The sequence below is a fragment of the Nicotiana tomentosiformis genome, chromosome 6 (genome assembly GCF_000390325.3).
Source record: "Nicotiana tomentosiformis chromosome 6, ASM39032v3, whole genome shotgun sequence".
Lineage (NCBI taxonomy): Eukaryota > Viridiplantae > Streptophyta > Magnoliopsida > Solanales > Solanaceae > Nicotiana > Nicotiana tomentosiformis.
The window spans coordinates 125685554-125711873 of record NC_090817.1 but is presented as its reverse complement, the minus strand read 5'-3'; the positions used below and the strand labels follow the sequence as shown (position 1 = coordinate 125711873).

Below are 26320 nucleotides of genomic sequence, written 5' to 3'. Positions count from 1 at the left end.
GCTATGCTCTGCCTCTGGTATAGTAAAAATGAAAGTTGAATTATAGTAAAAAAACAAGACCAAAGCCAGAGCAAAAAACAGAGCTCTCCGCCTACAACCCAAGAAGGTAAAAGCTCAAGAGCCAAAATATCCCAAAAAATCAGCAGCAGCGTGTGCTCTTCAGTCTCATCTCCCATGGCTACAACCAGCAGCTGCAGCACTCCTTCTATCAATGGATCATCTCCAATTACAAGAATAGCCCAAGACCATCTCTTCTCCATATTACTACTCTTACCCTTAGACTCAATCTTTTGCTTTGCTATGACTTGTAAGAAGTTCAGGTCTCTCACTTACTCTGACCCTTTTTGGGAATCTCTTTGCCGTAGAGATTGGGGTCAATCTTCCATTGATGCGCTCAGATCCTTTGCTACTGACAGTAATAAACAACAGCAATTTCCTTGGAAGAAGCTGTACCAGCAAATCTACCAATTGGATTCTGTCTACTGTAACAGACTCTTGACAACACATCCAAAAGGAGGAGATGAAGAGCTGCTGCTTCCTCGGCCTAGAGCTTCTCATTCTCTCAATTTTGTCTCTGGCTGTTTAGTTCTATTTGGTGGGGGTTGTGAGGGAGGTTAGTCAGTATTCTCTATCTCTTTAAGTCTTCAATTTTAATGGATTTTGATTTCTTGACTAAACTTGTCATAACTCTGAAATGGTTGATTTGTTCATTAATCTTTGTACTGCATTTCCAAGGATCTTGGTTCCTCCTCTACTGAAAAAGAAATGAAAGTGGGATATTACATAACTGAACCATTAAGTCGAAGTGTTATAAGATTTTGATAAACTCGATTAATTCAGTTTCATATTACTATCATTTTTGCTTGTGCTCATGGTTTTATTGATTAATGCTCAGATGGAGCATATACTTCACCTTTGTGTAAGTCATTGTGCTTGTATTCTTTTACTAGCTCAGCATTTTATGGTGATCTAGTAAGGATATTTTCTTTGATCGAGGCGGAGTAAGGATATGAAGTTTATGGGTTGTAAATTGCCACCGAATCTATAGATCGCCTTACTTACTAGGTTTGCAATTAAATTATACATATTTAATGAATTTCATAATACAAATACTGGTCTAAGCAAAAGCTACTGAGGTCTTCCAAACCCGTACATGATACTCTAGCACCTTCCCTATCTCTTGATTAGTTGTTTTCTTTTACTAGCTCAAAAGGTATTTTTCTCTTGATTAGTTCAAGCTTAGATTTTTTCTCTCATTTCAGTTCTTCATAGGCTGCTCCATTTGAAGAAAACAAATCAGGGTACTGCTGAGGTCTTTATATTTACTTAGGTTTTCAGATACGCTGGGAAGGATACTATTGTTCTGGCTATTTAATGGACCAGGTTGAATGAAATTCATGTGATCAGTGTCTTGGCTTTACTTTACAGATGAAGGCTGAAGCACCACATGCAAGCTTGTGAGAAGTTCTAAAACTTTTATATGTTCTTGGGATAGATGTATAAATTACGCTGTATTTTTCTAATTAAAAGCTAGCTGAGATGAACTTCAACTTACTGAGAGAAATTTTGAAAAGATCGTGAAAGAGTTAGCTTAAGGGGAGAAATGAACTAACATTAGACATGGATCACAGTAAGACGTCTTTCACGACTTCGCTTAGTGCGAAAACTTAAATTCAGATGACAGCAAACATCTAAACACTGAATAGCATACATATTTTATTTTTTTTGATAACCGTGGTGTCCGGACCAGCTTGCGCGCACCTCGACTAATTCCACGGGATACCTGTCACCTCCCACCAGTAACAGGTACCAGGTAACTCTATCCACCAAGGCTTGGATAGATGGGAAGAAATCACCTAGTATGGATTTGAACCTGAGACCTCATGGTTCTCACCCACTTCATTGACCACTAGGCCACACCCTTGGGTGCGAATAGCATACATATTATAAAATGAATAGCATACATATTATAAAATTAGTTTTGTAGATTATTGTGGGTTCATATGCAGTAATTGGCTATCTGATGTTTGTCTGTAGATAATCGTGGCTTCATATCAGTAATATTTCTTCCTAAAGTGGTGTTATTTGTCCTATACTTTAGGAAAGCATCTGGATGATACATGGGTAGCATATGTTGGCAATGACTTCAAGAGAATATTGAAGTGGAACAAGATTGAATCAGGGATCCCAAGTGGCCGCTTTGGTCATTCATGTGTTGTGATTGGTGATTGTCTAGTCCTTTTTGGAGGAATAAATGATCATGGCGCCCGCCAAAATGATACGTGGGTTGGTCAAGTAGCGGTACATGATACATTTGGTATCACATTGTCCTGGAGGCTACTTGATGTCGGTTCCATTGCGCCTCCACCAAGAGGCGCTCATGCTGCATGTAGCATTGATAAAAGGAGGATGCTGATTCAAGGTGGAATTGGTTTGAATGGCTTGCGACTGGGAGATACATGGGTCTTAGAACTGGCTGAGAATCTTCATCTTGGAGTTTGGCAAGAAATTGTGACTCATCCGTCTCCTCCATCTCGCTCTGGGCATACATTGACCCATGTTGGAGGAAACCAAACAATTTTGTTCGGTGGGAGGGGTTTGGGGTATGAGGTGCTTAATGATGTATGGCTCTTTAATACATCTGAAGGTCACTGGAGATGGGTACAGTTACTATTTGACTTGCAAAATATACCCCAAGGATTGGCCTTGCCAAGAGTTGGTCACTCAGCCAATCTCATCATAGGTGGCCGACTATTAATCCACGGAGGAGAAGATTCCTACAGACACAGAAAAGATGATTTTTGGGTGTTGGATATCGGCTTAGTGACATCCATTATGCAGTCTGGGACTCCTTCAAATCTGGAGCGATCAAAGACTAAACTGTGGAGACGGCTCAAGTCCAAAGGTGATAACCCTGGAGGCAGATCATTTCACCGAGCTTGTGTAGATTCTTCAGGTCGTAACTTCTATATTTTTGGTGGTATGGTGGATGGTTTGCTGCAGCCTGCCGAATCCTCTGGATTGAGATTTGATGGAGATTTGTTTCTTGTGGAGCTTGTGATTCAGTGTTAGGAGAATGGGCAGGAGATTCCGAAATGCTGCTGCTTTACATGACAAATGCATGTAATGTAAATATCAGTCCCACTTGTATCAGCTAGAGATGTAGTGCTTTGCATAGTAAAAGACATAGAAGCTGGTAGTTTGGCCTTAGTATTGGATCTGAAGAATTGACAATGTATATTTCTGGTCTTCTAGAGGAAAATAGAGTCAACCAACTGATGCACAACGCCTGTACGTTTCTAGTTTTGAGAGGGCAGAATAGGTGAAATTGGGTCCTGTAAACAGACTTGACTTAGCTTGACATATGATTGATTATTCTAAATTCTGATGTATGTACATATGTAGGCTTGATCTTTACTTGCTAGTACTACTATTGCTTAATAATAATTAGATAATAATAATAATAAAGTATATCATTCGTGGCATGTCTCTGCTATAACAAAATGAAACTAAATGGTTCTGATTTTAGGATGTACGCCTAGTTTTCCTGGGATTATAGTTCAATTGATTAGAGCACCGCCCTGTCAAGGTGGAAGCTGCGGGTTCAAGCCCTCAGTCCCGACAGATTCAATAAATATATTAATTCATCTATCCATTTTCGGTGAAAAGGAGGACAGGGAGCTTGGCCATCTTCGTTTTGGTGAAAAAAATAAAATATCTCGATCTCCGAAAGCCTTTTCCTACAACTGCCGAGCCTTTCCTTTAATGGTTGACATCCTGTTACCTTTAATTTTCACTCTTTAGTTATTCTAATGCGAAACATATAGCTACAAGGGGAAGAAAATTGGAGAAAAAGTAATCAAATCATGGTTGCTCAATTCAACATTATTGAGTATAGTAGACGACGATATAGCAAATTCCACATGTATCTTTTAGCATAATAATGACTCATGAAGCCATCCTTGTATAATTGGATCTTATTTATACTTGAGCAAACAAATAAAACGAAACATGAAAAAGTTTTCAATGATGTGTATTGTGTAGATTGGTATATGCCAAAACGAAGTCTCGTATTTTCATATTTTTTGGGATTCATTTTGTTAGTCTCCATGAAGATGAAGAGTAGAGTTGCAACTAGATGTGTATATAGGCCGGGTTGGTTCAGATTTTTTTATTACCAAACCAAATCAATGGTATCAGAATTTTTAATCTATAAACCAAATCAACAAAATTGCGTTTTTCAATCTCGATTTTTCTCGATTTTTTTGGGGGGTTTTGGGGGGGGGTTTCCGGATTTTCGGGTTTTTTCCCGTTAAAGTTTTCATAACACAAAATATATAACTTGTACTCCAAATATTTCTTTAGTCCTAGTAAGGTACAACTATATAATGTATTTTTCAAGAAAGTAGCACAATAATATGAGATAAGTCATATCATTATACTAAAATATTCAATACCAAAAATAATAAAATTACATAAAGTAAATAATGCTAATTAATAATCCATAATAAAAATTAACATTATCTAAAAATATTATATAGGTTATACTAAAATAAGTATTGCTAATAAGTACTATTAATTACATAACTAAGCACCGAAGAAAAAGATAAACTAAGTTGTGTATTTTCAATATAAACCAATGTAAAACTAAAAATTAGATATCCAACACTATCATTATTCCTAATGTTGAATTGAATTTCTTTTGTTAGCATTAGTATTGATTTGAACTTTGTTTGAGTTACTACATTTATGAGTTATAAAATTTATTTACCATTCAAGAATGTTAAGTCCAAACTTGAAATAATACGTTAAAAGATAAAACCGTGAAAAAATGTTTAAGAAATTTATAAATTACATTACAATAAATATTATGTATAAAATATTTTTAAAAATTATATAAATATATTATCGGGTTGATTTGATTTTAGTTTGACTTTTTTTAGTTAAAACCAAACCAACCCAATTATAGTCGGATTTGTTTTTCAATGCCAAACCACAATAGGGTTATTTTTCCGGTTTGACTCGGATTATCGGTTTGGTGCGATTTATTGATTTTCTTCGTACACCCCTAGTTGCAACCATATCGTCACGACCCTAAGCTTATAGAATGATACCAGGTTGCCACTTTATAAGATTGCTATTTTATAATTAGCCAATTAATCTTGAATTTTAGTTTTTCAGTTTAATTTTTTAAGATAAAAATACCTTGAATTGTAAGTTAAGAATTTTTAATTTAAAATTTTAGGACAAAATAAATACTAACTAATCTCTAAATAACATCATCAGAATAGCTATATTGCACTTGCCCCGTTAGCTTTCTAATCAGGAAATTCAAACACGCATTCTAATAATTTGTCCATGTATTTTCTCAAGTGCCACGTGATAGTCCACGTCTATGCCAAGTGGTAGCAACACCTAGCATCCACGTATGATGTATAATTAGCACTACCAAATCAGCATTCATGAAACGTGTCGACCAACAATAAAATAGCAATTTGGGAGAGACTTCAACGGTTGTATAATTAGAGCACAACTATTGATTCAAATTACTATTAATTTCTGTGATTTATCCAAAAGCCTCAAACCTCATTTGGCAACAACATGGAGAGCAGCTATCTTCATTTTAGGACCTACTCCTCCTTGTTCCTTCTCTTATTGTTGTTAATCATATCCTTCCGCTGCACAACTGCAGCAGCAACTGTTGGCAGTACCGTCGGAGGAGGACAAGAAGAAGAAGCACAACAGCTTCAAGAACAACTTCACATGGAGGCCAAGGCTCAGAAAACTCCCATTATAGAGACGGTCAAGAGAATGTTTTCTTTCCCCACTACTCTTCCTCAAACTTCAACCAGTTATTGGAGCAAATTCAATTCACTCATCAAACAATGCAAGGCCTACTTCTCCCCTCCAACTCTTGAGTAAGTTATCGCAACCCTATATCCACTCATGCACATCTCAATCAATTTATCAAAGACATGTATTTATCTATTTATTTCAAGTCTACAACACTCGTCTATTGTTTCTTTTTTCCAAAGTTAGAACTTGTTTGCGACTGACTTGTGAGGAAAATACGCAGTTTCCGAGATAGTCAAGAAGCACAAGGCAAGGAGGAAGGAGCAGGTGAAAAGGTGAAAGAAGCAATGATAAAGAGCCTTGACAAGAGTAAAGAGGCAATGGAAGATTCCGCCAAATCAGCCGCAAAATTAGCTGGGGACGCAGTGCAGAAAACAAAGAATAAGGTAAAAAGAACATTCTCCTTTGGAGATAAAGACTCTGGACATCATGCGGAGGAACTCTGATGAAACAAATACTTGACAATGGGTAGGCCTTGTAAGCTAAGCTTAGTTTCAAAATTTATGTACGTCTACTTTCACTTGAGTAATGTGTTGTAAATAGTTGGTGTACCTTTCATTGTTTCGTTATAGTTATCTATCATGTACCCTCTTCCATTAATCATAGAAGTCGCTAAGGCAATTGCTACGAGGCCTAGGCTTGGGTTAAAGCCTCTTCCCCGTCTTTAGCCGAGCAGCAGTTGCTTTTACTCCGAACTTAATTGTTAGAGCAAGGAGACAGATCTGTAAATGGGTGAAGGAAAAGAAAATCCTGCCTCTATTTCGGTAATGCACATGCTATACCGTCCACAAGCCAAGGGAAAATGTACTTGGTTACATTTTATTAAATTAATAAGCCATTGTATTGTATAAAATGAGTTATCTCATTGGGTACACCAATTTTACCGGCGAAAGAGTAAAAGCAACCAACAGATGTTTGTCCTTCACTGGACCCATCCACTCAGTCTCCCAAGAAATCTGTCAACAAAGACAAAATAATTTGTTAAAATATGAGTTATGTATGCTCCAGCTAAGTTAACAGGCGCTCCGGACATTAATTACCTACTGTACAGATAAACATAATTTCCAAATCTTTCAGTTCCCTTCTAAGAGGAAGTGGCATCTATATGAGTTGAGCTAGTTCTCGAGCTCAAACAATACACATGCTCCAAATCAAGCTACAGCTCCGAAACATCTTTCACAATTCACACTAGTAACCTTTCATAATTCACATTAATAACCTGATAAAAGTATTAGGACTTACCCTAATATAGTTATTCTGAGAAAACAACCAATATATTATCATTTGAGTAGACGTACTTATAGAAGTATAGACATTAATTTCTCATGATTCACAAATAGGTCCACTCTCGTTTACGACCCTGATCCTTATTTATAAAAAAGCATACCCCAGGATGAAACACTGATCAGCTCTGTTTAAGGTGTTTCAAAGCGACCATATTCAGTAAACTTCGCACGTAGTGTAGTGGTGGTAAAATGGATAAAAAAATTCAATTATCCACCCATATTATTCATTTACAAATGGGTTGGATAATAAACTTTTTAAAAACGGGTTAAATATGAATAAGAATCATATTATCCACTTAGAAAATGAATAACTAATGGGTTTAACTTTTATATTTGAAAAGTCTCAAATTGAGGGTTCTCAAATTTGAGAGACTAAGAATTATCCCAAAAGTAATCATATTAAAAAAGCCATGGATAATATGGATATCCAATTAGGTCGGGTCAGATAATTTATCCGTTTTTGCATTACCCGTTTTCGACCCGTCTCATACCCGACCCAACCCGACCGTTTGCGACCCTACTTGCACGTATTTCCTCCACCAGAAGTGATTAACCCCAACAGACTAGTTTGATCTTAAAAATTCATATACTTTGCGAACACTTAACACATGAACAAGTTGTTTATTGAACGTAAGGTTTTTCCATTATATTTATCAGTATAAGATATGACTGAATACTTCTAGCCCATATAATCGCCAGCTGAATCTCCCTAAAAATGGTAGCCAAGCAATAAGTAGCATCAGAAGTGTTTTGCAGATTTAAGTAGAAATGTAGAATGAAGCCCAAGACATCTGCTTGGGTACATAGTGAACAATTAAACCTGAGTTCCAAGCTAATCGAAGTTGGCTATTTGAATTCTCTATTCCTTTTCCTTCTTTGGATCTGTCTCATTCCAACACTTAACTTCTCTAACTCCTACAAGTTATCTACATTTTCTACTAACATACAAATTTCTCAACAAGAATAAGAAATCGTTGGACTAATTTGAACCTACAAACAAGAGTAAACACTAATCTCAACTAATTGGTATTAGCTTATACGGATGTTTCTTCATTGTGCTCTATTGTTCGGTTAACCTCTCATGGATTCCACAGAATTTCCGATTTTCTATGACAACTTTTTCTACGTGATACCTGATCCCATTCAATACCCTCAACCATCATAGTATGTGGAATGGTGCATGCGAAGGTGTGTATAAGACATGACTAAACTATTTCAGGTGATGTTCACCCATTTTATTCTCTATGTTTATTATTAAATGCATTCATTTCTAATCTTGTCATGTGTGCTGTTAAATGCACTCATTTTATCCTCTATCTGTGTTGTTAAATGCATTCATAAGTAAAATACATTCATTTCTAATCTTGTCTAATCAGGTATGACTAAGCATCTATTTTAACATCCCCATTTCTATGACCCTCATCTTATTCATATGTTAAGATTTTAAAATCTCAACACTTACTTTAATATAATATTGTCGAATTTACAACCATTCTATAGGAATTGCTTTTCGATTTAGTAGGTATCTACTTATCGCTGAAGACTCAGATAGCAATTCTCCATTTCAAGTTTTCAACCATCCTCTTTTTAGAATTTAACCTCACAAACTCATCTCAACTGCCTTTACAAATTAGAACATTAGCAATATTCAACTGTAGGAAGATTATATTCTCAACATAAGGCAGTAACATACACAATCTAATGAAATCCCTATAATCTGGAATACAAAACCTACAGATCCGGTACAGAAATGAATCAGAAAAGTTGTAATTGCATCAAGAGAAAAACATAGAATCAACGAACTATACGTACCTTAGAAAATCGGAAGGCGACAATCAATGACTGCCGTGCTGTTTGTGCTCGAGGTGGCGTCGCTCTTCTGGAAGGGCAACGAGGTAGGAGAAAATCATGCCTCCAAAGCAGACGTGGAGGAGAGGGTCAACGGAACTAGTTTCAATGTACTTGGCATGGTAATTATCCAATCCTTTTTTGATAGCATTCTTCGCGTAATCGATAGATAACATCGGCTTTAGGTGCGCCGGCACCTCCTTCACCTTCATACCTTTTATCTCCTTGTACAAGTTTCTCAACGCCATTTCTTCCCAAAAGGTTTTACCGAGATCTGAAACCCTAACCCCTTGGCAGCTCTGCTGTTGCTCTCTGTCCGTCTTCCGGGGGATTGACTTTCTATCTTACTGTATACACCTTTTTGGTTTTAGCACTGTATTTGGTAGAATGGTGAAGGAAAAAATGGAAAGACTAATGGGTTCGGCCCATATGTTTTTAGCTGATTTTCACCAATGGTCAATTAGGGTGAAGTGCACCAATAGCCCTCAAATGGATAGTTTTAAATTTTTGTACTTATTTGTTCCATAGTTACAACTTCTAAGTTTAACTATGGACAACACTTTTGATGTTGAATTTCTGCTCATAAAGTAAGCGGTATATCAAAAGTTAAAGACCGCCTCAAAGAGTATCATAATTCTGCAATTTATGTGATCTTATATTTAAAATGACTGCTTTTTGACATTAGATCAGTAACGAAATAATAAAATAGTTACCTCGTCTGAAGTTTTAAAATTCAAAACTATTTTTCGGACAAATTAGTTAATTTTTGTTATAATTATTAACTTCTAAATACAAGGCCACAATGTGTGTCTAACACTCTTTTTCTGTGACTCCTCTTTAAATTTTATCTTCGTTAATTCGGTGGGTTAAATTTTACTTTAAATTAATTGGATGAATTTTTCTTTTGTAAAACTTAGGCATTGTTTATATTACTGTTGTGGTATAATATCATACTTTATAGTATAAGATAACAATCCTAAGGTGACTAATCCCCAAATAAAAGAACAGAATAACACATTTGTCATTTTTCAAAGTTCTTCTCCGAAAGTCTTTTAAGAAAGTTAAAGTTCAAATAAAAATTAAAAGCTTATCCAACTTTATTTATTTAATATAAATTAAATAAATGTTTTATATTGCTTTTTATATTCTTGTTCAATAAATTAAACATCAATCAATAAAGTATATACACTAAATAACTCTACCATTTATTTTATTGCTGAAATGGGCTGCTATTCTAGTTAATTGTTCTATTTTATTTCCGTATTACAATAACCATATTGTAATTGAAGGAAGGATATGGGCCTAGAAATGTAGATGAGCCCAATCCAAACAAATGTGGATTGTAACCGTACACCGCCAAACTTTAGCTCTGATAAATTGCCCGGAGCCATTTTTCTGTATCGAGTCATCCGCATCCTCTCCAAAAGTGAGATCTACTCCTTCCTTTTCTGTATATTTATAAGTTCTTTTCCCCGATTGCCTTGCAATTTCTCTTATCTCATGGCCCGTTCCATTGCTCAAGCCCTAAATCTGATCCGAACCACCACCGCCCCATCCACAGCCAGCCGCCGAGATGCTGTTCGCCTCGTAGCTTGTAGGTGCGAATCCACTCAGCCGGACAGACACGTGGCATCTGACACGTCGGAGGCGGAGGCTGTGGCGGTGCAGAGGATCGAGGACGCTATTCATTGTATCATTGTACGGCGATCTGCTCCCGATTGGCTTCCTTTCTGTCCTGGTGCTTCTTACTGGGTCCCACCTCGACGTAGTTCCTATGGTATAGCTGATCTCGTTCATAAGCTCTCCAATACGCTTTCCGAAGAGGAAACTATGTCTCTCGCTACATTCCGCGGCTGGCCTTCCTCTACTTTTTATCTTAATAGTGGTAATTAATTATTTTGCTTTCCTCCATGTTTCATAACGTATATTTTGATGAATTGTTCTAGCAAATCTTTGCATTAATAGCAACAATTGAATATATCGTCAGCTTTGATATTTGATTACATCGATCTGGAATTCGACAAATCTAGATGGTAGGAATAGATAACTCGGTCTTTGCACTTTTATTTTTTTGTTAATGGTGAAGGATATGTGCATCTGTGAAAGGAAAGTGTAATTATGGCCAATATTTTGGCTAATGGAGTCCATCTCACATAAGCATGAGCATCCACACCAACAAGACTTGTCTTTAATTCCTGTTTCTTCCTTTCTTCCTTTATTAAGAGTGTTTTGTATGAGAGTTAGTGTTGGGAAGCATTTGTGTGAACCCTTTCTTTGGAGAAATCTTGTGAGGTTATTCTCTTAGGGTATTTGGGATTAATTAGAGTGTTTACTCTAATTTATACTCTCTTTTGTACTATTATTGTTTTAGTAAATTGCTCCTCTCCGCTTGTGGACGTAGGTCACTTTGACCGAACTGCGTTAAATTTGTGTCTTCTTTATCTACTTTAATTACCGTTGTTATCAACTTAAATTGTCTTTGTTATTGTCATTATACCGTTATTTGGCTAAATTCCGCACCACCTGGATTCCCGATCCTAACAGAAAGCTAAATATAATTTCCTGTTTATTAAAGTTTTGCAAGAACTGCAGGATCAATGAAAAACTATACTAGGTTTTTGTGCAGGTTTAAACCTGTTACGTGCACCTATATCATGTGTTTTGCCCACCTATATCATGTTTTTGTGCTCTTAGAGACCAAAGCCATGCTGCTCAAATTGGATACACACATTACGTTAGCTAATAAATATTGTAAATTTTCTTTCTTCTTTTCTTCCTTATTGAATAAATGACCCAATTCATCTCTAAGTTTAGACTTTCTTCCTATTAGTACCTGCTATGGGAGAGAGCAATCTGATACATTCCACTTAAAATAATGAAATGACATTGCTTACCAAAGAGAGATGATATAATATTTCATTTCTCATGTTTCTTTTGTGCAAAGTTGTTTTAACTCTTGCTTATTCGATGTGTGTGGTTAATTTATTCATGACAATGTAAGCATAAGGCAATGGTTGTGTATCTCGAACGTTCAAAATTTTTGCAAGTGTTATCTTCATGAACTTATGGACTCCTGTACGTTCAAGTATTATTTTTGTTACAGTTGGGGATCGTTTGCTCATGTATGCTCTCTCGTTGTCTCTGTTTTTCTTTTTTCTTCACTGTGACAGAGAATGCCGTGACAGAGAATGATAGTATGTCCAAAAAGGTGAACCAGTCTGACAACGAGGAAGATTAACTGCAAGCATGAATGGTTAAAGTAACTGCTTCTCCACCATTGTTGTTAAGGTTGGTGAGAACTTTTTAGAGTTATTGTCAAAATTGCCGTATACAAATTCTAGCCCTTCATAGGGGGGTTAGGTTACACTTTGTAATGCATCTTGTTATCTGTTGCTGAACTCAATCTTGATTCAATTAATAATGCTACACGCAGTTGTGTTCCACAAACTGGCCTTATGCCTCTATTGTGAGTTTTAAGGTGGAGCGGCCTTCTCTGAAGTGGCAGTTGCTTTTGAAAAAAGCCTTTTAAGTGTTTCTTGTTGTGTTTGCAGGTCTAAAATTCATGTACATATGTTTGTGTAGCTGGACAGAGTACTGAGGAAGCATTTCCAACTTTGGAATTTGTACATACACAAGCTTCCTCGCCATATTTCTGTTATACTAGCAGAGCAGCAAGTCTAGTTGAATGTACAAACTTTTTAGCTTGTCGAAATTTTTTCTTTAATTTGCACCAATCCAAATTTCCCTTGTTTATGATGATGGGTAGAACTGAATGCAAAGCTAGCCCTCTTGCTATATGCCCTAATCAGTGTAATGTTATCGGTAGTTGTAAATGCTAGAAATAAATTTTGGTTGTCCACAATTTGCTTCTTGTGCTTGCCTTCCCATACTTGGCGATAACCGAGAAGCTAAATCGTTTTATTTATAAGAGAAACAGTTACCTATAGTTTAATCAGCATTTTTGAGTGTCTGGTTTGGTGTTCTCAAATGTTGAGCCAGCGTGGATGGAGACTAGGGATGTTCGACCGTCTTTTTTATGTGTTGCCAATTGCTGCCGCTAGCAATCTGAAATTACTCTTCTACGAGCTATCAAGCGATTGCGTTAACCTGATGACTTAATGCAAGGTTCTCGTATACTCTGTGGAGTCGTTTGGTACGTAGACTAAATTATTTCAGGATTTTAATCCTGGGATTATAATCTCAGGACTAAATTATACTACATGAGAGATGGGATAAAATAATTTACCGCCAACCAAACACAGTATAAATTTAATCTCACATCTTATTCCACCTTATACCAAACGACCCCGTGTACTTGCAAAATGTTATTAAACTAAGCCGCAAATGTAGGTGAAAAACAAGAGAAGCTACGAAGAACAGATCCACCGATCTTCTAAGTACAGGGTGATCAGTGCGTTTTGTTTAGTTTGCTGAAGGAATTGGTTTTGAGATGCGTTTGTTGGTGACGTGGTTTTGTATTAGAATGCTGTTAGTGGAGATTCCTGAATACGGACGCAGTTCGGTTGTACAAAAGCTGGACCAGCTTTTCGAAACACAAAACGTGCCTTTTCAGATCCATTCAAACAAACTCGGTCACTCCGAAAATCAAGTGGTTCATCAAAAAGTAGATCAAAAACATGTTTTCTCGTAAGATTGAGAGAAACGAATAAATACAGATTGTAACTAGCACTGAAATGTTTATCGAAAAGATTTTTCAAAACATGTTTTCTCGTAAGACAGAGAAGGACTTTCCTCTTCTTTTTCAGTACAAAACGAACAATAGGACCACGTAACTGATTTAAAAACTGCTTGAGCCTTCATTTCAACCTGAATAAACTATGTGCTGTGGCAGCATTTCGTGGCAATCGTTACTGCTTTATCTCGAGGACATAGTACAGCTTCGTTCTTGGTTTGACAGGTGGATCACCGGAAATCACTCGAGATAGGAAAGCAAAGCAAATCAAATACAGGGACCAGTAAGACTCATATTGGCAGTTCTTCAATGGGATCAGTGGATATGTTAAAGACTCCTATGCGATGAATGAGACTCAATACTGACGAAAATGTTTGCACATGTTTTTCAAAGAGACTACTGTATCCGTCTATACTTGAAAGGACACTTCCTAAAACAACAACAATAACAAACCCAGTGTAATCCCTTCCTGAAATGAAATACTAATATTTTTTTCCCTTAGATTAAATGTGTATTACCAATAGAATAATGCGCTAAATGCTCCCTGACATGCAGATAGTTGTCAGTTGAGATGGAAATCAAGACTACTTTGATCTGATATTCCACTTTGATTAGCATTTTAATTCTCATATCAAAGTATCAAAACATTGCAAGTTCATGATTTCTCATATTATGATTGCAACTGTAACTTTTTTTCAATGGACATGTTTAGCAACCGTTAACCATGGCGTATGAAGTGCACAGAGGTCAAACAATTCAACCAACTCTATACTTGAATTTGTAAATCAAAATCGAGAACAGCATATTCCAGACAGGAGCGCTCAGAACCTTATTACATGTCTGATAATACGACAAATTAAAGAGCAATACATTATACCCAAGTGATAACGCTTAGGTACATACTTCCATCACCTTTATTTTTCAACTCTGATGATAGAGAGGACTGACTAAATAACATTCACCTAGATGACCCCATAAAACCAACTAAATAAAAAAAATAAAACGCCGAGCCAAGCACCTTCCCGGTTTTACTCATCCAATTCTACGATCCAAACGGCCATTTTAATGCGGACAACAGCATACAACCGATTCAACAAAAATTCTGCTTTGGAGCCAGGCGGATCCCTCCAAGAATTGGAAGACATTTACTAAAGAAATGACTTATCGAGTTTCATCCTCAAGGTTGCGGAAACCAGCAGTCAAATCATCATGAAGCTTCTTGAACTTGCCCACCAGAACATCCTCTCCTTCGGCTGGGTCCTCAAACTTTTGGGACCTGCAAAGAATGAAGGTATAAACGGCAAGAGGAAAAGAAGAGGGGGGAGGGGGAGTGGAAGGCGGAAGCACCAAACTAGTAACTTGGGAAAAATCTGCATTTAATATGATACCACTTAACAAAGTGCATATTCTTGAGAGATACTTACACCAAACGATAGAACAGATCCCCTAGACGGTGCTTAATGAGAGTGTAGGTAATCTTCTGGCCATCCATACCGGCTCCTCGTTCGACTGCCTGCGCAAAAGATGACAACCGCAAATGTCACAAGCAAATACCGCTGTACTTGTTTCTCTTATTTACTAATCAAGTAACCGTTCTCTTTCAGAAGTTTGAATCTTATTCATCTCCAAATTATCTTAACTAAAAGTGATAAAAGGAAACATGAGGATGAAAATAACAGCACAAAAGTACAAAAATAGAAAGGCATTATCTCTATAAATGTCGGAAAGGTACTCCAACACAAAACCTACATGCAGCCACAGCCAGACTATTGTACCTGATTGGCTAAGCTATAGAAATGGATAATATTGCGCAACATCCAAACAGATTTGTAGAAAGGACAGAACTTGTCATACCTGTAACCAAAGACACAAGAATGTAAGATCATTAACAAGCCCAATTAACAAGCATCCCATGGTAGATTAACTTTTTAACACTTACGGAGTAAATGCATTTTGTGCAAGATAGTCCTCCCTCAAAAGCTTTGCAGTTTCCAAAGTGATTTTATCTGTTTCAGCTAAAGCATCCTTCCCAACAAGCTGCAGAAGAAAAGAAGCAATAACGCAATGGGCCAATGACAACTGTATCTACCGTCTGTAGACCACTAGAGTTTGAGGGGAAAAAAGAAAAAAATGGCTGGACGGTAACAGGGGAATTGAGAAAAAATGTTTTATTTACCCTCACAGGCTAAAAGCTGTTATAGCACACAGTAGCACTGACTGTTAATTGTGTTATGCAACCCAACTGAAAGGCTAGATCTAAAGAAATGACAACTCCCTAAGGTGACACGTGATACCGGGAGATGGTTGAAGTGATATACCAATAACTGAGCCATCACGTATCTGAGAAACTGGAAATAGTCCTCGTCTCCAAGCAGAATTTCAGAATTAGTTTCTTTTTTTTATCTTAGTGTAGCCAATTTCCCTTGAAAGCGAGTACAAACATAGACCTCTTGACGAAATTAGATCATGATTGTCCAAAAAGTTGCTGAGGTCATCCACCCCCACCCCTACCCCCACCGGGATAAACTGGGTCGGCTTGTCTTTACAACATACACCACAGAAGAAATGTTAAAAGTAAGAAGAGAAAGCAACATAAGGACATACTTGAACAATTTCATTTAGGTCATCCTCCCTTTGCAGCACCTCACGGGCTTTTGTCCTTATGTCGATAAAATCGGAATCAAACTTCTCATAAAAGGACTCCAAGGCCTGGATATAGAAACTTGAGTCAGCGAGAAGCAGTATGTAACCAATGACTAGAAGAAGCAAAAGGTGGATGATGAGCAAGTTTTGCTGTATAAAGAATATCAACATGAACATTTAAACAACATACGCCTGAATATTTTGAATAGGAAATAAGCCAATTTACAGAAGGAAAGTGTTTCCTCTGTGCCAATTTCTTGTCCAGTCCCCAGAAGACCTGGAAAAGAACAATATTAGAGAAATATCTAAGAGAAACTTCCAATAGTGTAGATCTGTGGTTCTACCAACCTGAACAATACCCAGGGTTGCAGATGTAACAGGATCTGAGAAATCTCCTCCAGGAGGAGAAACAGCACCAACAATTGTCACACTCCCAGTTCTCTCAGGTCCACCAAGACATTTAACTTTACCAGCGCGCTCATAGAAAGATGCCAAACGTGCAGCGAGATAAGCAGGATATCCACTGTCTGCAGGCATCTCTGCCTGAAAGGTGCATAACGTATGTTACAAGAAGACAATACAAAAAACACTTGGCTCCAGATTGAGAAGGTAATCTTTTCCACAATACTGTATGATAGGTTTTATACATTCCAAGCCTTCAGTTAAAAAGAATGCTTACACAAACAGCAAGCAACATGCATGAAGGAATGTCTGTTAAGAAATGAAACAAGAGAATAGAGCAGCCAAAGAAGAAAGTAATAAAAAGTTCCCTTTTAGTTGCCAGCGTTACTCTATTGCCCACAAGTTCAAAATAAAATAACTGAGAAACACTACATAAAACAACAAAACAAACCCAGTGTAATCCTACAAGTGGGGTCTGGGGATGGTAGTGCGTACACAGACCTTATCCCTACCTTGAGAAGGTAGAGAGGTTGTTTCTGGTAGACCCTCGACTCAAGAAATTAATTTCCAAAAAAAGAAACTCCCCAAAAGGGTGAAAAGGTAAGGAAACTAATCTTCAATTGATTCCTGACAAGAAAGACAGTGAAACCATAATACAGAACTTCGATGAGTCAAAGCCAAAATGTCCAGCCACACTCCAACACAAAGAAATTGAAAAGGAGAAAAGCTAAAATGAGATACCATAAAGTTCCTTCCAACAAATTGCGAAGAGAAATTATAATTTCAATGTTATCTCTCTCAACAACTGGTTCAAATCACTCTCTCATTTTGAAAGCATGGTCTTACAAGAAGGGAAAAAAATTAAATCCCTTATCTAATTCTAGAAGCAAACTTTATCTGAATCTAAATGTCATGCAACAACAACTACTATAACTATGCCTCAATTCCAAAGAGGTTGGGATTGACTATATGAATCCACGCTGACCATGTTCCCCATTTAAATTCACCTCAGGCCAATTCTATACAATATAGAAAAAAATGCTTCAAAGAAAGTCAAAAATTAGTTAGAACACCATAATAAATATACGAAAGTAAACATGCCACGAAATTAAGGGGAGTCAATACATATAAAAAAAAATTTAACTACCTACACAGTGTATTTTTCCCGCGAAGGGACACCCCTTCCTATAAGGTGGCTCCGCCACTCGTACTATAATGAGTAAGGTATGAAAATACCAAACATAATACGAGCAACCAAACAGTAACAGAAAGCTTTTCCGAAAACAGAAAGAGGATATCTGAGCTGTTGCAATACAGAGGCTATTTGACTTTGTGCCAATAGAGGGAATAAATACTCACCAGTCGACCTGAAATTTCACGTAAAGCTTCGGCCCAACGAGATGTGGAATCTGCCATCATGCTCACATTGTAGCCCATGTCTCTGAAATATTCGGCTATAGTAATGCCTGAAAAATGATATTGTACAACATCAAGAGTTACCATGTTGTGTTACTTATCAAAAAAAAAAAGGAAAAGAAGAACTACCAGGTTGTAGCTTGTAAGACACAGTTGTTTATTTTAAACTAGTTGATACTTATACCATAACACAGAGCAAGCAGCAGTGTTTGCATATTAAACATGAAGGTACTTAGAGCAGAAAGTGGAACATTAATGTAATTATCCTTCATATCGTTTCAATGAAGCAAGAGATAAGAGGGAATAAGATCATATCAGCATTTAAAATTCTCAAGCTAAGTAAACTGTACTTATAGGAGCTAGAGCAACGAGAGAAGAGATTTCATATTTTGCAAAATACAAGACCAGATCGTTCAATGGCAATGTCACTTAAGGCGCTTCTCCAATTAATAATGTAGCATCAAGGAAGTTAGAGGAGTGAAGAGAGTAGCAACCTGTATAGATTGAGGCCTCACGAGCAGCCACAGGCATGTTAGAAGTATTAGCAACAAGTGTGGTACGTTTCATGACAGACTCTTCACGTCCATCAGGCAATGTCATTGTCAATTGAGGAAAATCCATTAGTACCTGAAATTAACAACTTTGTGTTATGCAACTCGAGTTTGATAATAAAGAGCTCACAAAATAGAGTCAAGAGCGCATACCTCTGCCATTTCATTCCCTCTTTCCCCACAACCAACATAGACTACGGTGTCTGAGTTAGAGTACTGCATTCATTAATCAACATGAATCAAATGTGAATTGGAAGAAGTGTAACAAGGATAAACATCTAATTTTAGATCTGAGATTAAAGTAGAAAGTCAAAAATGAAGCAAAATGAGCCTCACCTTGGAAAGAGCTTGACTAATCACTGTTTTTCCACATCCAAATGCACCCGGTATAGCACAAGTACCCCCAAGCACCGAAGGGAACAGAGCATCAAGAACACGCTGATGAAATAGAGAAATTATAGCAAAAATGTCCAAGATTCTAACATGAAACCCAAAAGGAGCTTAATATTCTACGGCACTAATTACCTGTCCAGTAAGAAGAGGAGTATCAGCAGCTAACTTTGAGGCAACTGGCCTAGGTGTACGCACAGGCCAATTCTATAGATGAGGGCAACTTAACATCAGAATCCACTGCTGAATCTGCTAGAATAAAAGAGCAAAAGACAATTTAAGAATCCTATGAGACTAGAGTGTCAATGACCTGAAGCATAGTGAACTGCTTTTTGAATCCTTGGAACTCGAGCTCAAGAACAGTATCCTGCGTGATCAATGAGAGGAAGAATCCATCACATCTCCTGGTAATAAGTTGATGTATTGCTTGCAATAATTTATTTTATGCTTAAAATGGACGAAGATTATAGGGCAAGTCATAGCCTACACCCATCTATTGCTTTTCTTCTTTTAAGAAAGGCATACATACCAAATTTAAGAACAACATAATAAAAACATTATATTGAGAAATGAATATCCTCACAACCAAATTTAAGTAATAGGTATATATACCACAAGAATAAATCTAAAACATAACTATCAGGGCTAGCAAACATGCATTTAGGACCTAGGTTCAGGAAAAGGAATAGATATCTATTTTCCCATCTTTTTATATGTTCAAAGAAAAAAAAGGGAAAATAGATATCTAATCTTTTTCCTGAACCTAGGTCCTTGGTTCAGGTACCAATTTTAATACATGTCACAATGGGTGGCAAAGTTTCACATGCACTAGACATGCTTCATTGACACTGCAACAAGTTTTAAGATTAAAAGACAAACATTGTTTTTATAAGAAAGTAACTTCATATCATATGCAGCAGTGCAAAAGAAATAGTGACCCATTGATTTATATATTTGTTTATTAATCCAACAAGCACAGTTATAGCAAATATATAGCTGTATGAAGTTTGATGAGTATTCACGGACATTCAAAGAGTATTGACCAGCTGGAGCAATGTAAGTAATCTTTCCCATGGCATCAGGAGAAAGAGCAATATGATGTTCCATTAAGCTGTTCTCAAAAACGGTCTGCAAAATCAGGAATAGATTCAAATATAAAGGAGGATACTGGAACACTGTTTTGGAAAAGGACCAAAACAAATTTCCTCAAAAGAAATTGAGTCCCATCAAACTTACAGCATACAGATCTCCACCAGTTAAGATATCTCCCTCGCCTGGCACCAGAAATATTACACAGAGTCATCAATGATGAAATTAAAGTTTTGACAAGGATAACTCTAAGTCCAACATGTTACGGAGTCAAAGGCTATAAAATACCTAATTTTTTAGGTTGAAATTCCCAGAGTATATCCTTGTCAAGGGCTGGAACAGATACCCCTCGAGGGATGTAGACATCACCAGATCTTTTTGCAATTGTCTTAAGCGGCCTCTGCATTATTGACGAAAGAAACATACAAAAACAAAGTAAGAATTAAACTGGAGCTTCCAACACAGTAATCGAACTCAGACAAACTTCAGTAAAGAATTAAGAGAAAAATAGCAGGACATCGTCAGATGATAACCTGAATACCATCGAAGATGTTTCCCAAGATTCCAGGACCCAGCTCTACAGACAAGGGCTGTAATTTAACAGAACATCAATTCGCCTATTTGAAATTTGAAGTCAAACAGCTCAATTAAAAAAATATAACTGAGAAGAGGTAGTCTATTTATTTACCTTGTGTGTACGTAGAACAGGATCATTCACCATCAGCCCAGCTGTTTCTTCATAGACTGCAAAAGAAGTAGATCTTAACAACAAAAAAATCTTGTTTGTAATTTCAATTCAAGTTTCATTATGGCAACCAAGCTAGTCCATAAAGAAATTCAACAGCATACCCTGAATTGTAGCGGAATCTCCTTCCAGCCTAATAATTTCACCAATGAGATTGTCATGTCCGACACGAACAAGTTCATACATAGCAGCCCCAGCCATTCCATCAGCAACGACCACTGGTCCAGATACCTATAGGACAAGTCACAATTTGCAGGCAAAAACATAAACTCCAAGTACTAGCAAGGGTAATTTTTACTTCGAAGTTGGAGAACCAACATTCAATTAGCACAAAACCAACAAAGAAATTTGGTAACCAATATTTCCATATTTATATGATCATCTACATCGTGAACAAAATAGAAAAGCTAAATAAAAACCTAAACGATTACAACTGCAGTAATCAGAGTCGACAGATAAGGAAGTTTATTGGCTTTAAGTCGTATTAGCTCGTGAGCAAGATACAAGCTACCTGTTTGACCAATGATCGACTCTAAAAGCTTCTTGACAAAGAAAGGTTTAAACTTTAAAGCAATTAAGCAAAGGCCGAACAGTTACTACCAAGTTTAGCATTTACAGAAATTTATGTCCCGAAAAATATTGCAATGATATAAGAATGTGTAGCGAAGTGAGACCGATCCAACTAATATACAATTCCATCCAATAAGATAAAAGATAACAGATATCAAGCTCAAGGAAGCATCAAAGGTAATACTCGGATTAAATGGATCTGAAGTAGAATTTGGAGAGAAACAATCAAAGAAGTAGTCGGAAGATTGAATATGAATTTCGAAAAAAAAAAGATATGGCAAGTAAATCAAAGATCTAAGGAGGAGGAAAATGTACCTTTCTAACGTAACCATACTCGCTTTCCTTTTCAGAATCTTCAAATGTAGTCATCGGACCACCGAAGAGCGACGGCATTGTTAAAAAAACGAAGTAAATCTCAATTCAAAATCGGATCGAGGAAAAACCCTCCAATTGAAATTTACAGATAGTAAAATAGAATTGCAGTTGGAAACGAGACAAAGAAGGAAAGGGAGAGAAAATATACACGAGATAGAGAGGCAATAAAATGGCTATTTGACATATTGGGGGCAACACCTGTATAAATCCTTTGTCGTACTGATCTGCGTGTCTGGTCCTGCCATGTGTAATGTAATGTGATTCATTCATGATATTTTTTTGTTTTTTGTCCTCCTAAAATAAATGAGAGTAATATATTTCGGCCAGATTTTTTTAATGGGATAAATATAAGGCTTATTTGTTTTTAATTAAGTTTAAGACACTGTTTAGTTATTAAAATTAAGATGTTTTAATTTGAATATACGTTGATGATAGAGATATTTTATTTGTTTTACATCATCTTAATATGTATATAATTTATTTTTATTTAAAAGCTTCCGAGACCTCGTTCGAAGCCACCTCCAATTTGGACTTCAACGTTGTATACTCTAGGCCAAGAGCGTCACGCTCTGCGACTGCTGAGGCGAGTTATGCCCGGAGTTCCTCATTCAGCCGAGCCCATTTGTCGGCCTTTTCTTTCGTCACTCGGAGCTACACTTTGGTCGACGCCAAGTCCTCTTTGGTGGCATCCCGCTCCAATGCTAGGCGATCCATTTTGCCTCTCAGCTCATTGGTTTGAAGCTTTGACCCCGTCCATCTCGATCCTGAGCTGGTCTATCAAAGTTATCTTTTCCTAGACCTGTGAGGTTGCAGCATTAACATTGGCATTTAGCCTCTTATTATCAATATCCAGCACTCTTACCTTCTCAACCATAAGAGCATGGTCCTATTTTGCTTTAGAGGCCTCCTTCCGGCTCGATCTGAAAGGCGAGGAGATCGGTCATGTCCCTAAGGACTTCATCCTTCTGCTCACAGAGAGCTTTGTATATCTCTGTTTGTCGGACCTGCTCCTTGAGCTCAAATTCGAGGTGATTCACCTCCATCCTGAATCAGCGAAATCATTCATGATGAAGCACCAAGGCCTGATATTATAGAGAAAGAAAATCGTTAAAGAACAATTAAGACAACGGGAACTCATTGAAATGAAAAGGGAAGAAGGTATACCTGATTCAGCACATGTCGGGCCTCATTGAAAAGACTTGGCCCATCCACCTCAATCATCTTCACTTGGTCTTCTTCGGTTACCAAGGAATGAGATAGTTGGCCACTCTGACTGGTCCGAACAACATGCTAGTATTTGCCGACACTGTAAACATGACCGTCTTCTTTCATTTGGTTTTCACACTCGGGGGAGGGAAACTGCTTCTCAAGCTTTGATATCGAACACAGCCCACCTAATCCCAGTTGCACAACCCTTTTCGGGATCTCCAATTGGCCAAAGCCAGAGTAGTCTCCCAGCATACAGACGTCCACACCCTCGAAGAACGAGTTAAGGGCAACATCCACAGCCAGGGACATTTCAGTCGGCTTCTGTTTAGCGAATCGAGCTTCATTAAAAATGGCCTCCATACGAGGCGGTGACTTTTGAATGTGGATGACGGTGTCGCCTTCAGAGACGACCCTCTTCGGGATCAGAGGATCTTCTTGCGAAGCAGTAGCCGCATGCTCTTTTTCGGGCCTCCGAGCTAAGGAGGATTCAGCCTTACGAGCATCCCCCTCAGGGGCCACCAACTCTTGGTCGGCATCGATCAGCTTGTGGGTGACGAATTTCATGTCCTCGTCATCCTCGGGAAAATCCTTCAGCTGACAAAGAGCTTCAGAATCTAGGACCCAGGCATCAGAGGTCTTTTTTGTGCTCTTTCTGACCCTGAGCATAATCTTTTTTCTCTTCTTGACTTCGGCAGGAGTGTTTGGGGAGTCAAGAGATCTCTTCTTCTTCTTCTTCTTCTTCCTTCTTTGCAGTAGCTTCAGCAACGGGCTGCAGAGAGAAAGATGGTTTGGAAGACGGGGTCGAGACCACAGTATCGGTGGTTTCCCGAAGCTTGGTGGTCTTAGGCAAACCTGTGAAAGAAGAATTTAGTCATGACAATAATAGAATAAAAACGACAAGGGAAAAAAACACTCACCGTAAGAACGAGCCTCTCACTTGCCTTTGGAGAGCTTACGCCACTCCCGCTCAAAATATGTGAGTTACTTGCATATACCCTCGACCCACTCCCTAAAATGCAGGACTGCGTTAGGGACTCTGGGGATAGCTGCATATCAAATAAAATATGTCATAGATACAAGAAAGGACTTTGACGACTTAAGAGAAAGTAAACTTACGATTTGGGTTCCACTTTTTAGGGAACGACATGAATTCAGGAGAAATGTGGATCCTTAGTATTTATCCGAATGAACCTACCCTGCCAACCTTGGTCCCTGTCTTTATCTATGCAGGAGAAAGGAGCATTCTTTGCCCGACGGGCAAGTTTGATTAACCCCTCTTGAAAAATTTAGGGGCTGTAAAGTAGGAGTAAGTGATCGACCGTGAACCGAGGCTCCTCCATACTTTTTGCAAAATAACGAAGAAGAGTCACGATCCTCCAAAAGGACGGATGAACTTGCCCGAGGAAAATTTCGTACCTATTGCAGAACTCGAGGACCACTGTATCAACAGGGCCAAATGTAAAAGGATACATGTAAACACTTAAGTATCCTTCCATGCATGTCATGATGTCCTCGTCAGTACTGGGAACGACTACGTCCTTGCCTTCTCATTTGTAATCCTCTAGGACAACCTTGAGCGTTTCATCGGTAATGGAGCAAATGTACATCCACATCTCCTCACCCCCGATCTCCTTGTGTGGAGGCCTTCTCTATCTTTGAAGTCGTTATCTATCGAGTAGCCGCTAGGGATAAAATTTGTAAGGGGAGGTTCAGGGTTACTACTGGAGGCACTACCTCGATGCGGTGGCCGAGAAAGAAGTCGTCGGAGCAGTATTTTGTGGTACCAATTTTGTAGTCTCCGCCCTTTCTATCTAAGTTTATGAAGATTTGAAGACTTGATGTGAAGATTTAAAGACTTGATATGAAGATTTGAAGATTTGGTATGAAGATTTGAAGGTAAGTTATGAAGGCTTAAAGATAAACTATGAGGATATGAAGATATGAAGGACAAGTTATAAAGATTTGAAGGATTGATGAACAGATGAAGATATAAAAAACCAGAGGATAACATAAAGAAATTTGGATTCAGAAAGTAAAAAGTGAAAATAGGAAATCGAAACTTTTATAGGAAAAGAGTAATAATTGCAAAACGTTTCGAATTCGGTAACTACTGGGGGTGTCCAACCGACTGCTGACGCGTGTCCAAAATCAGAGCGATGTGGCTGATGGAACGTTTCGGTTCGTCAACTTGCTCATGATATATGAGAGAAGGAACCGGGGTCAATTAGTTACTTCTCATCGTTCCTATAATCTACTCTCAGAGAAGTGAGGGGACTATTTATGGGTAAAATCGGGGATAGAATCACCCCCGATTTCTCGTTATGGAACGAGGAACGACGTTACATGTTACAGGTTCAAGTACGACCAAAGGTACCCATAGATTGAAACAGGGATGGACGAACGAACGATATAATGGGTCTCGGGCATGGCCGAACCCGGAAAGAGTCAAGCTCGAGTGAGATGAAAAATCGAGAGTAAAGGAAAGATGGTTAAAAGAGACAAAACGGGGAGCCAAAATATCAGCCATCAATCGGATATTGCGGCGTGGATCACACTCGGTATTGACTACAGATCATTTTTTTCGTGGGAGAAAGGGAAGAAAAGATTTTTACTTTTTTTAGACTCGTATTATGGTTAAAACTCCTCTACTATATAAAGAGGGGGATCCCTTCATTTTTTTCACAATTTTTTGCAAGCATATCAAGGCAATAGAATTTATTTTGACTCTCAGCAATTATTCTAATTGTTCTTCAATTGTTCACTCATTTAACTAGATCTGGGCTCTATCTCGAGGACTTGATTGAAACCGACCGCTAGCATTTAAGCCTGACGCAATGTTTTCCTGCTTTAGTTTGATTGTTCTATCTCATTTCAATTCTATTATTTCCTATTCTTTGATTATTCATGTTAAATCAAACCATATATCATTTAAATTGCGTACAAATTTTATTGTTATCCATTTTAAGGGTAAACATCGTTATTTGTGGACTTCGACTTGGCAACGGGAGAGTTTGTACTCTACTAATACATTATCATAATTAAGTTTTCAACAAGTTATATGTCGAACTTTGTCGCCAATAATTGACATATCTAAAAATAGTAGTGCACATGTCGCACTCAAATCATAGTCTACCTCTGTTGCTGGTGGTCGTAGTTGTGTAAGGGTCGGTCATAATGGTTATGCATTGTTGGTCGGTAGTGGTGTGCGACAATGGCTAATGATGGTGACTGGGCGTAACTGGTCGTAGTG

General features: G+C 37.8%; 5 protein-coding genes across 6 annotated transcripts; 3 read left to right on the top strand and 2 right to left on the bottom strand.

Annotated features, from left to right (window-relative positions):
• The first annotated feature begins 31 nt into the window (after positions 1-31).
• LOC104108869 (F-box/kelch-repeat protein At1g51550) lies at positions 32-3417 on the top strand. Its single transcript, XM_009618009.3, has 2 exons — positions 32-613; positions 2102-3417. Exons 1-2 carry the CDS (start codon positions 175-177, stop codon positions 3070-3072), a joined length of 1410 nt encoding a protein of 469 aa, XP_009616304.1. The 5' UTR covers positions 32-174; the 3' UTR covers positions 3073-3417.
• Positions 3418-5543: 2126 nt separating this feature from the next.
• On the top strand, positions 5544-6453 carry LOC104108870 (uncharacterized). The gene is made up of 2 exons (XM_009618010.4): positions 5544-5918; positions 6077-6453. The coding sequence occupies exons 1-2, from the start codon at positions 5602-5604 to the stop codon at positions 6297-6299; spliced, it is 540 nt and encodes a 179-aa protein (XP_009616305.1). The 5' UTR covers positions 5544-5601; the 3' UTR covers positions 6300-6453.
• Positions 6454-6586: 133 nt separating this feature from the next.
• On the bottom strand, positions 6587-9374 carry LOC104108871 (uncharacterized). Its single transcript, XM_033659343.2, has 2 exons — positions 8952-9374; positions 6587-6809 (listed from the first exon to the last, which is right to left on the bottom strand). Exon 1 carries the CDS (start codon positions 9233-9235, stop codon positions 8975-8977), a length of 261 nt encoding a protein of 86 aa, XP_033515234.1. The 5' UTR covers positions 9236-9374; the 3' UTR covers positions 6587-6809; positions 8952-8974.
• A 988-nt stretch (positions 9375-10362) lies between these two features.
• LOC104108872 (uncharacterized) lies at positions 10363-12849 on the top strand. 2 transcript variants are annotated; one of them, XR_004510159.2, is made up of 3 exons: positions 10365-10872; positions 12158-12275; positions 12539-12849. XR_004510159.2 is itself a non-coding variant. In XM_033659342.2 (2 exons), the coding sequence occupies exons 1-2, from the start codon at positions 10488-10490 to the stop codon at positions 12223-12225; spliced, it is 453 nt and encodes a 150-aa protein (XP_033515233.2). In that variant the 5' UTR covers positions 10363-10487; the 3' UTR covers positions 12226-12277. The 2 variants fall into 2 exon arrangements, 1 of the variants encoding a protein (XP_033515233.2); XM_033659342.2 differs by lacking the exon at positions 12539-12849 and having other exon boundaries at positions 10363-10872; positions 12158-12277.
• Positions 12850-14427: 1578 nt separating this feature from the next.
• On the bottom strand, positions 14428-22040 carry LOC104108873 (V-type proton ATPase catalytic subunit A). Its single transcript, XM_009618012.4, has 20 exons — positions 21802-22040; positions 21021-21147; positions 20860-20915; positions 20705-20761; positions 20460-20571; positions 20319-20356; positions 20109-20210; positions 19393-19449; positions 19218-19289; positions 19029-19130; positions 18846-18908; positions 18636-18768; positions 18085-18191; positions 16672-16866; positions 16514-16600; positions 16285-16389; positions 15620-15717; positions 15456-15534; positions 15105-15193; positions 14428-14956 (listed from the first exon to the last, which is right to left on the bottom strand). Exons 1-20 carry the CDS (start codon positions 21877-21879, stop codon positions 14842-14844), a joined length of 1872 nt encoding a protein of 623 aa, XP_009616307.1. The 5' UTR covers positions 21880-22040; the 3' UTR covers positions 14428-14841.
• Positions 22041-26320: the final 4280 nt, after the last annotated feature.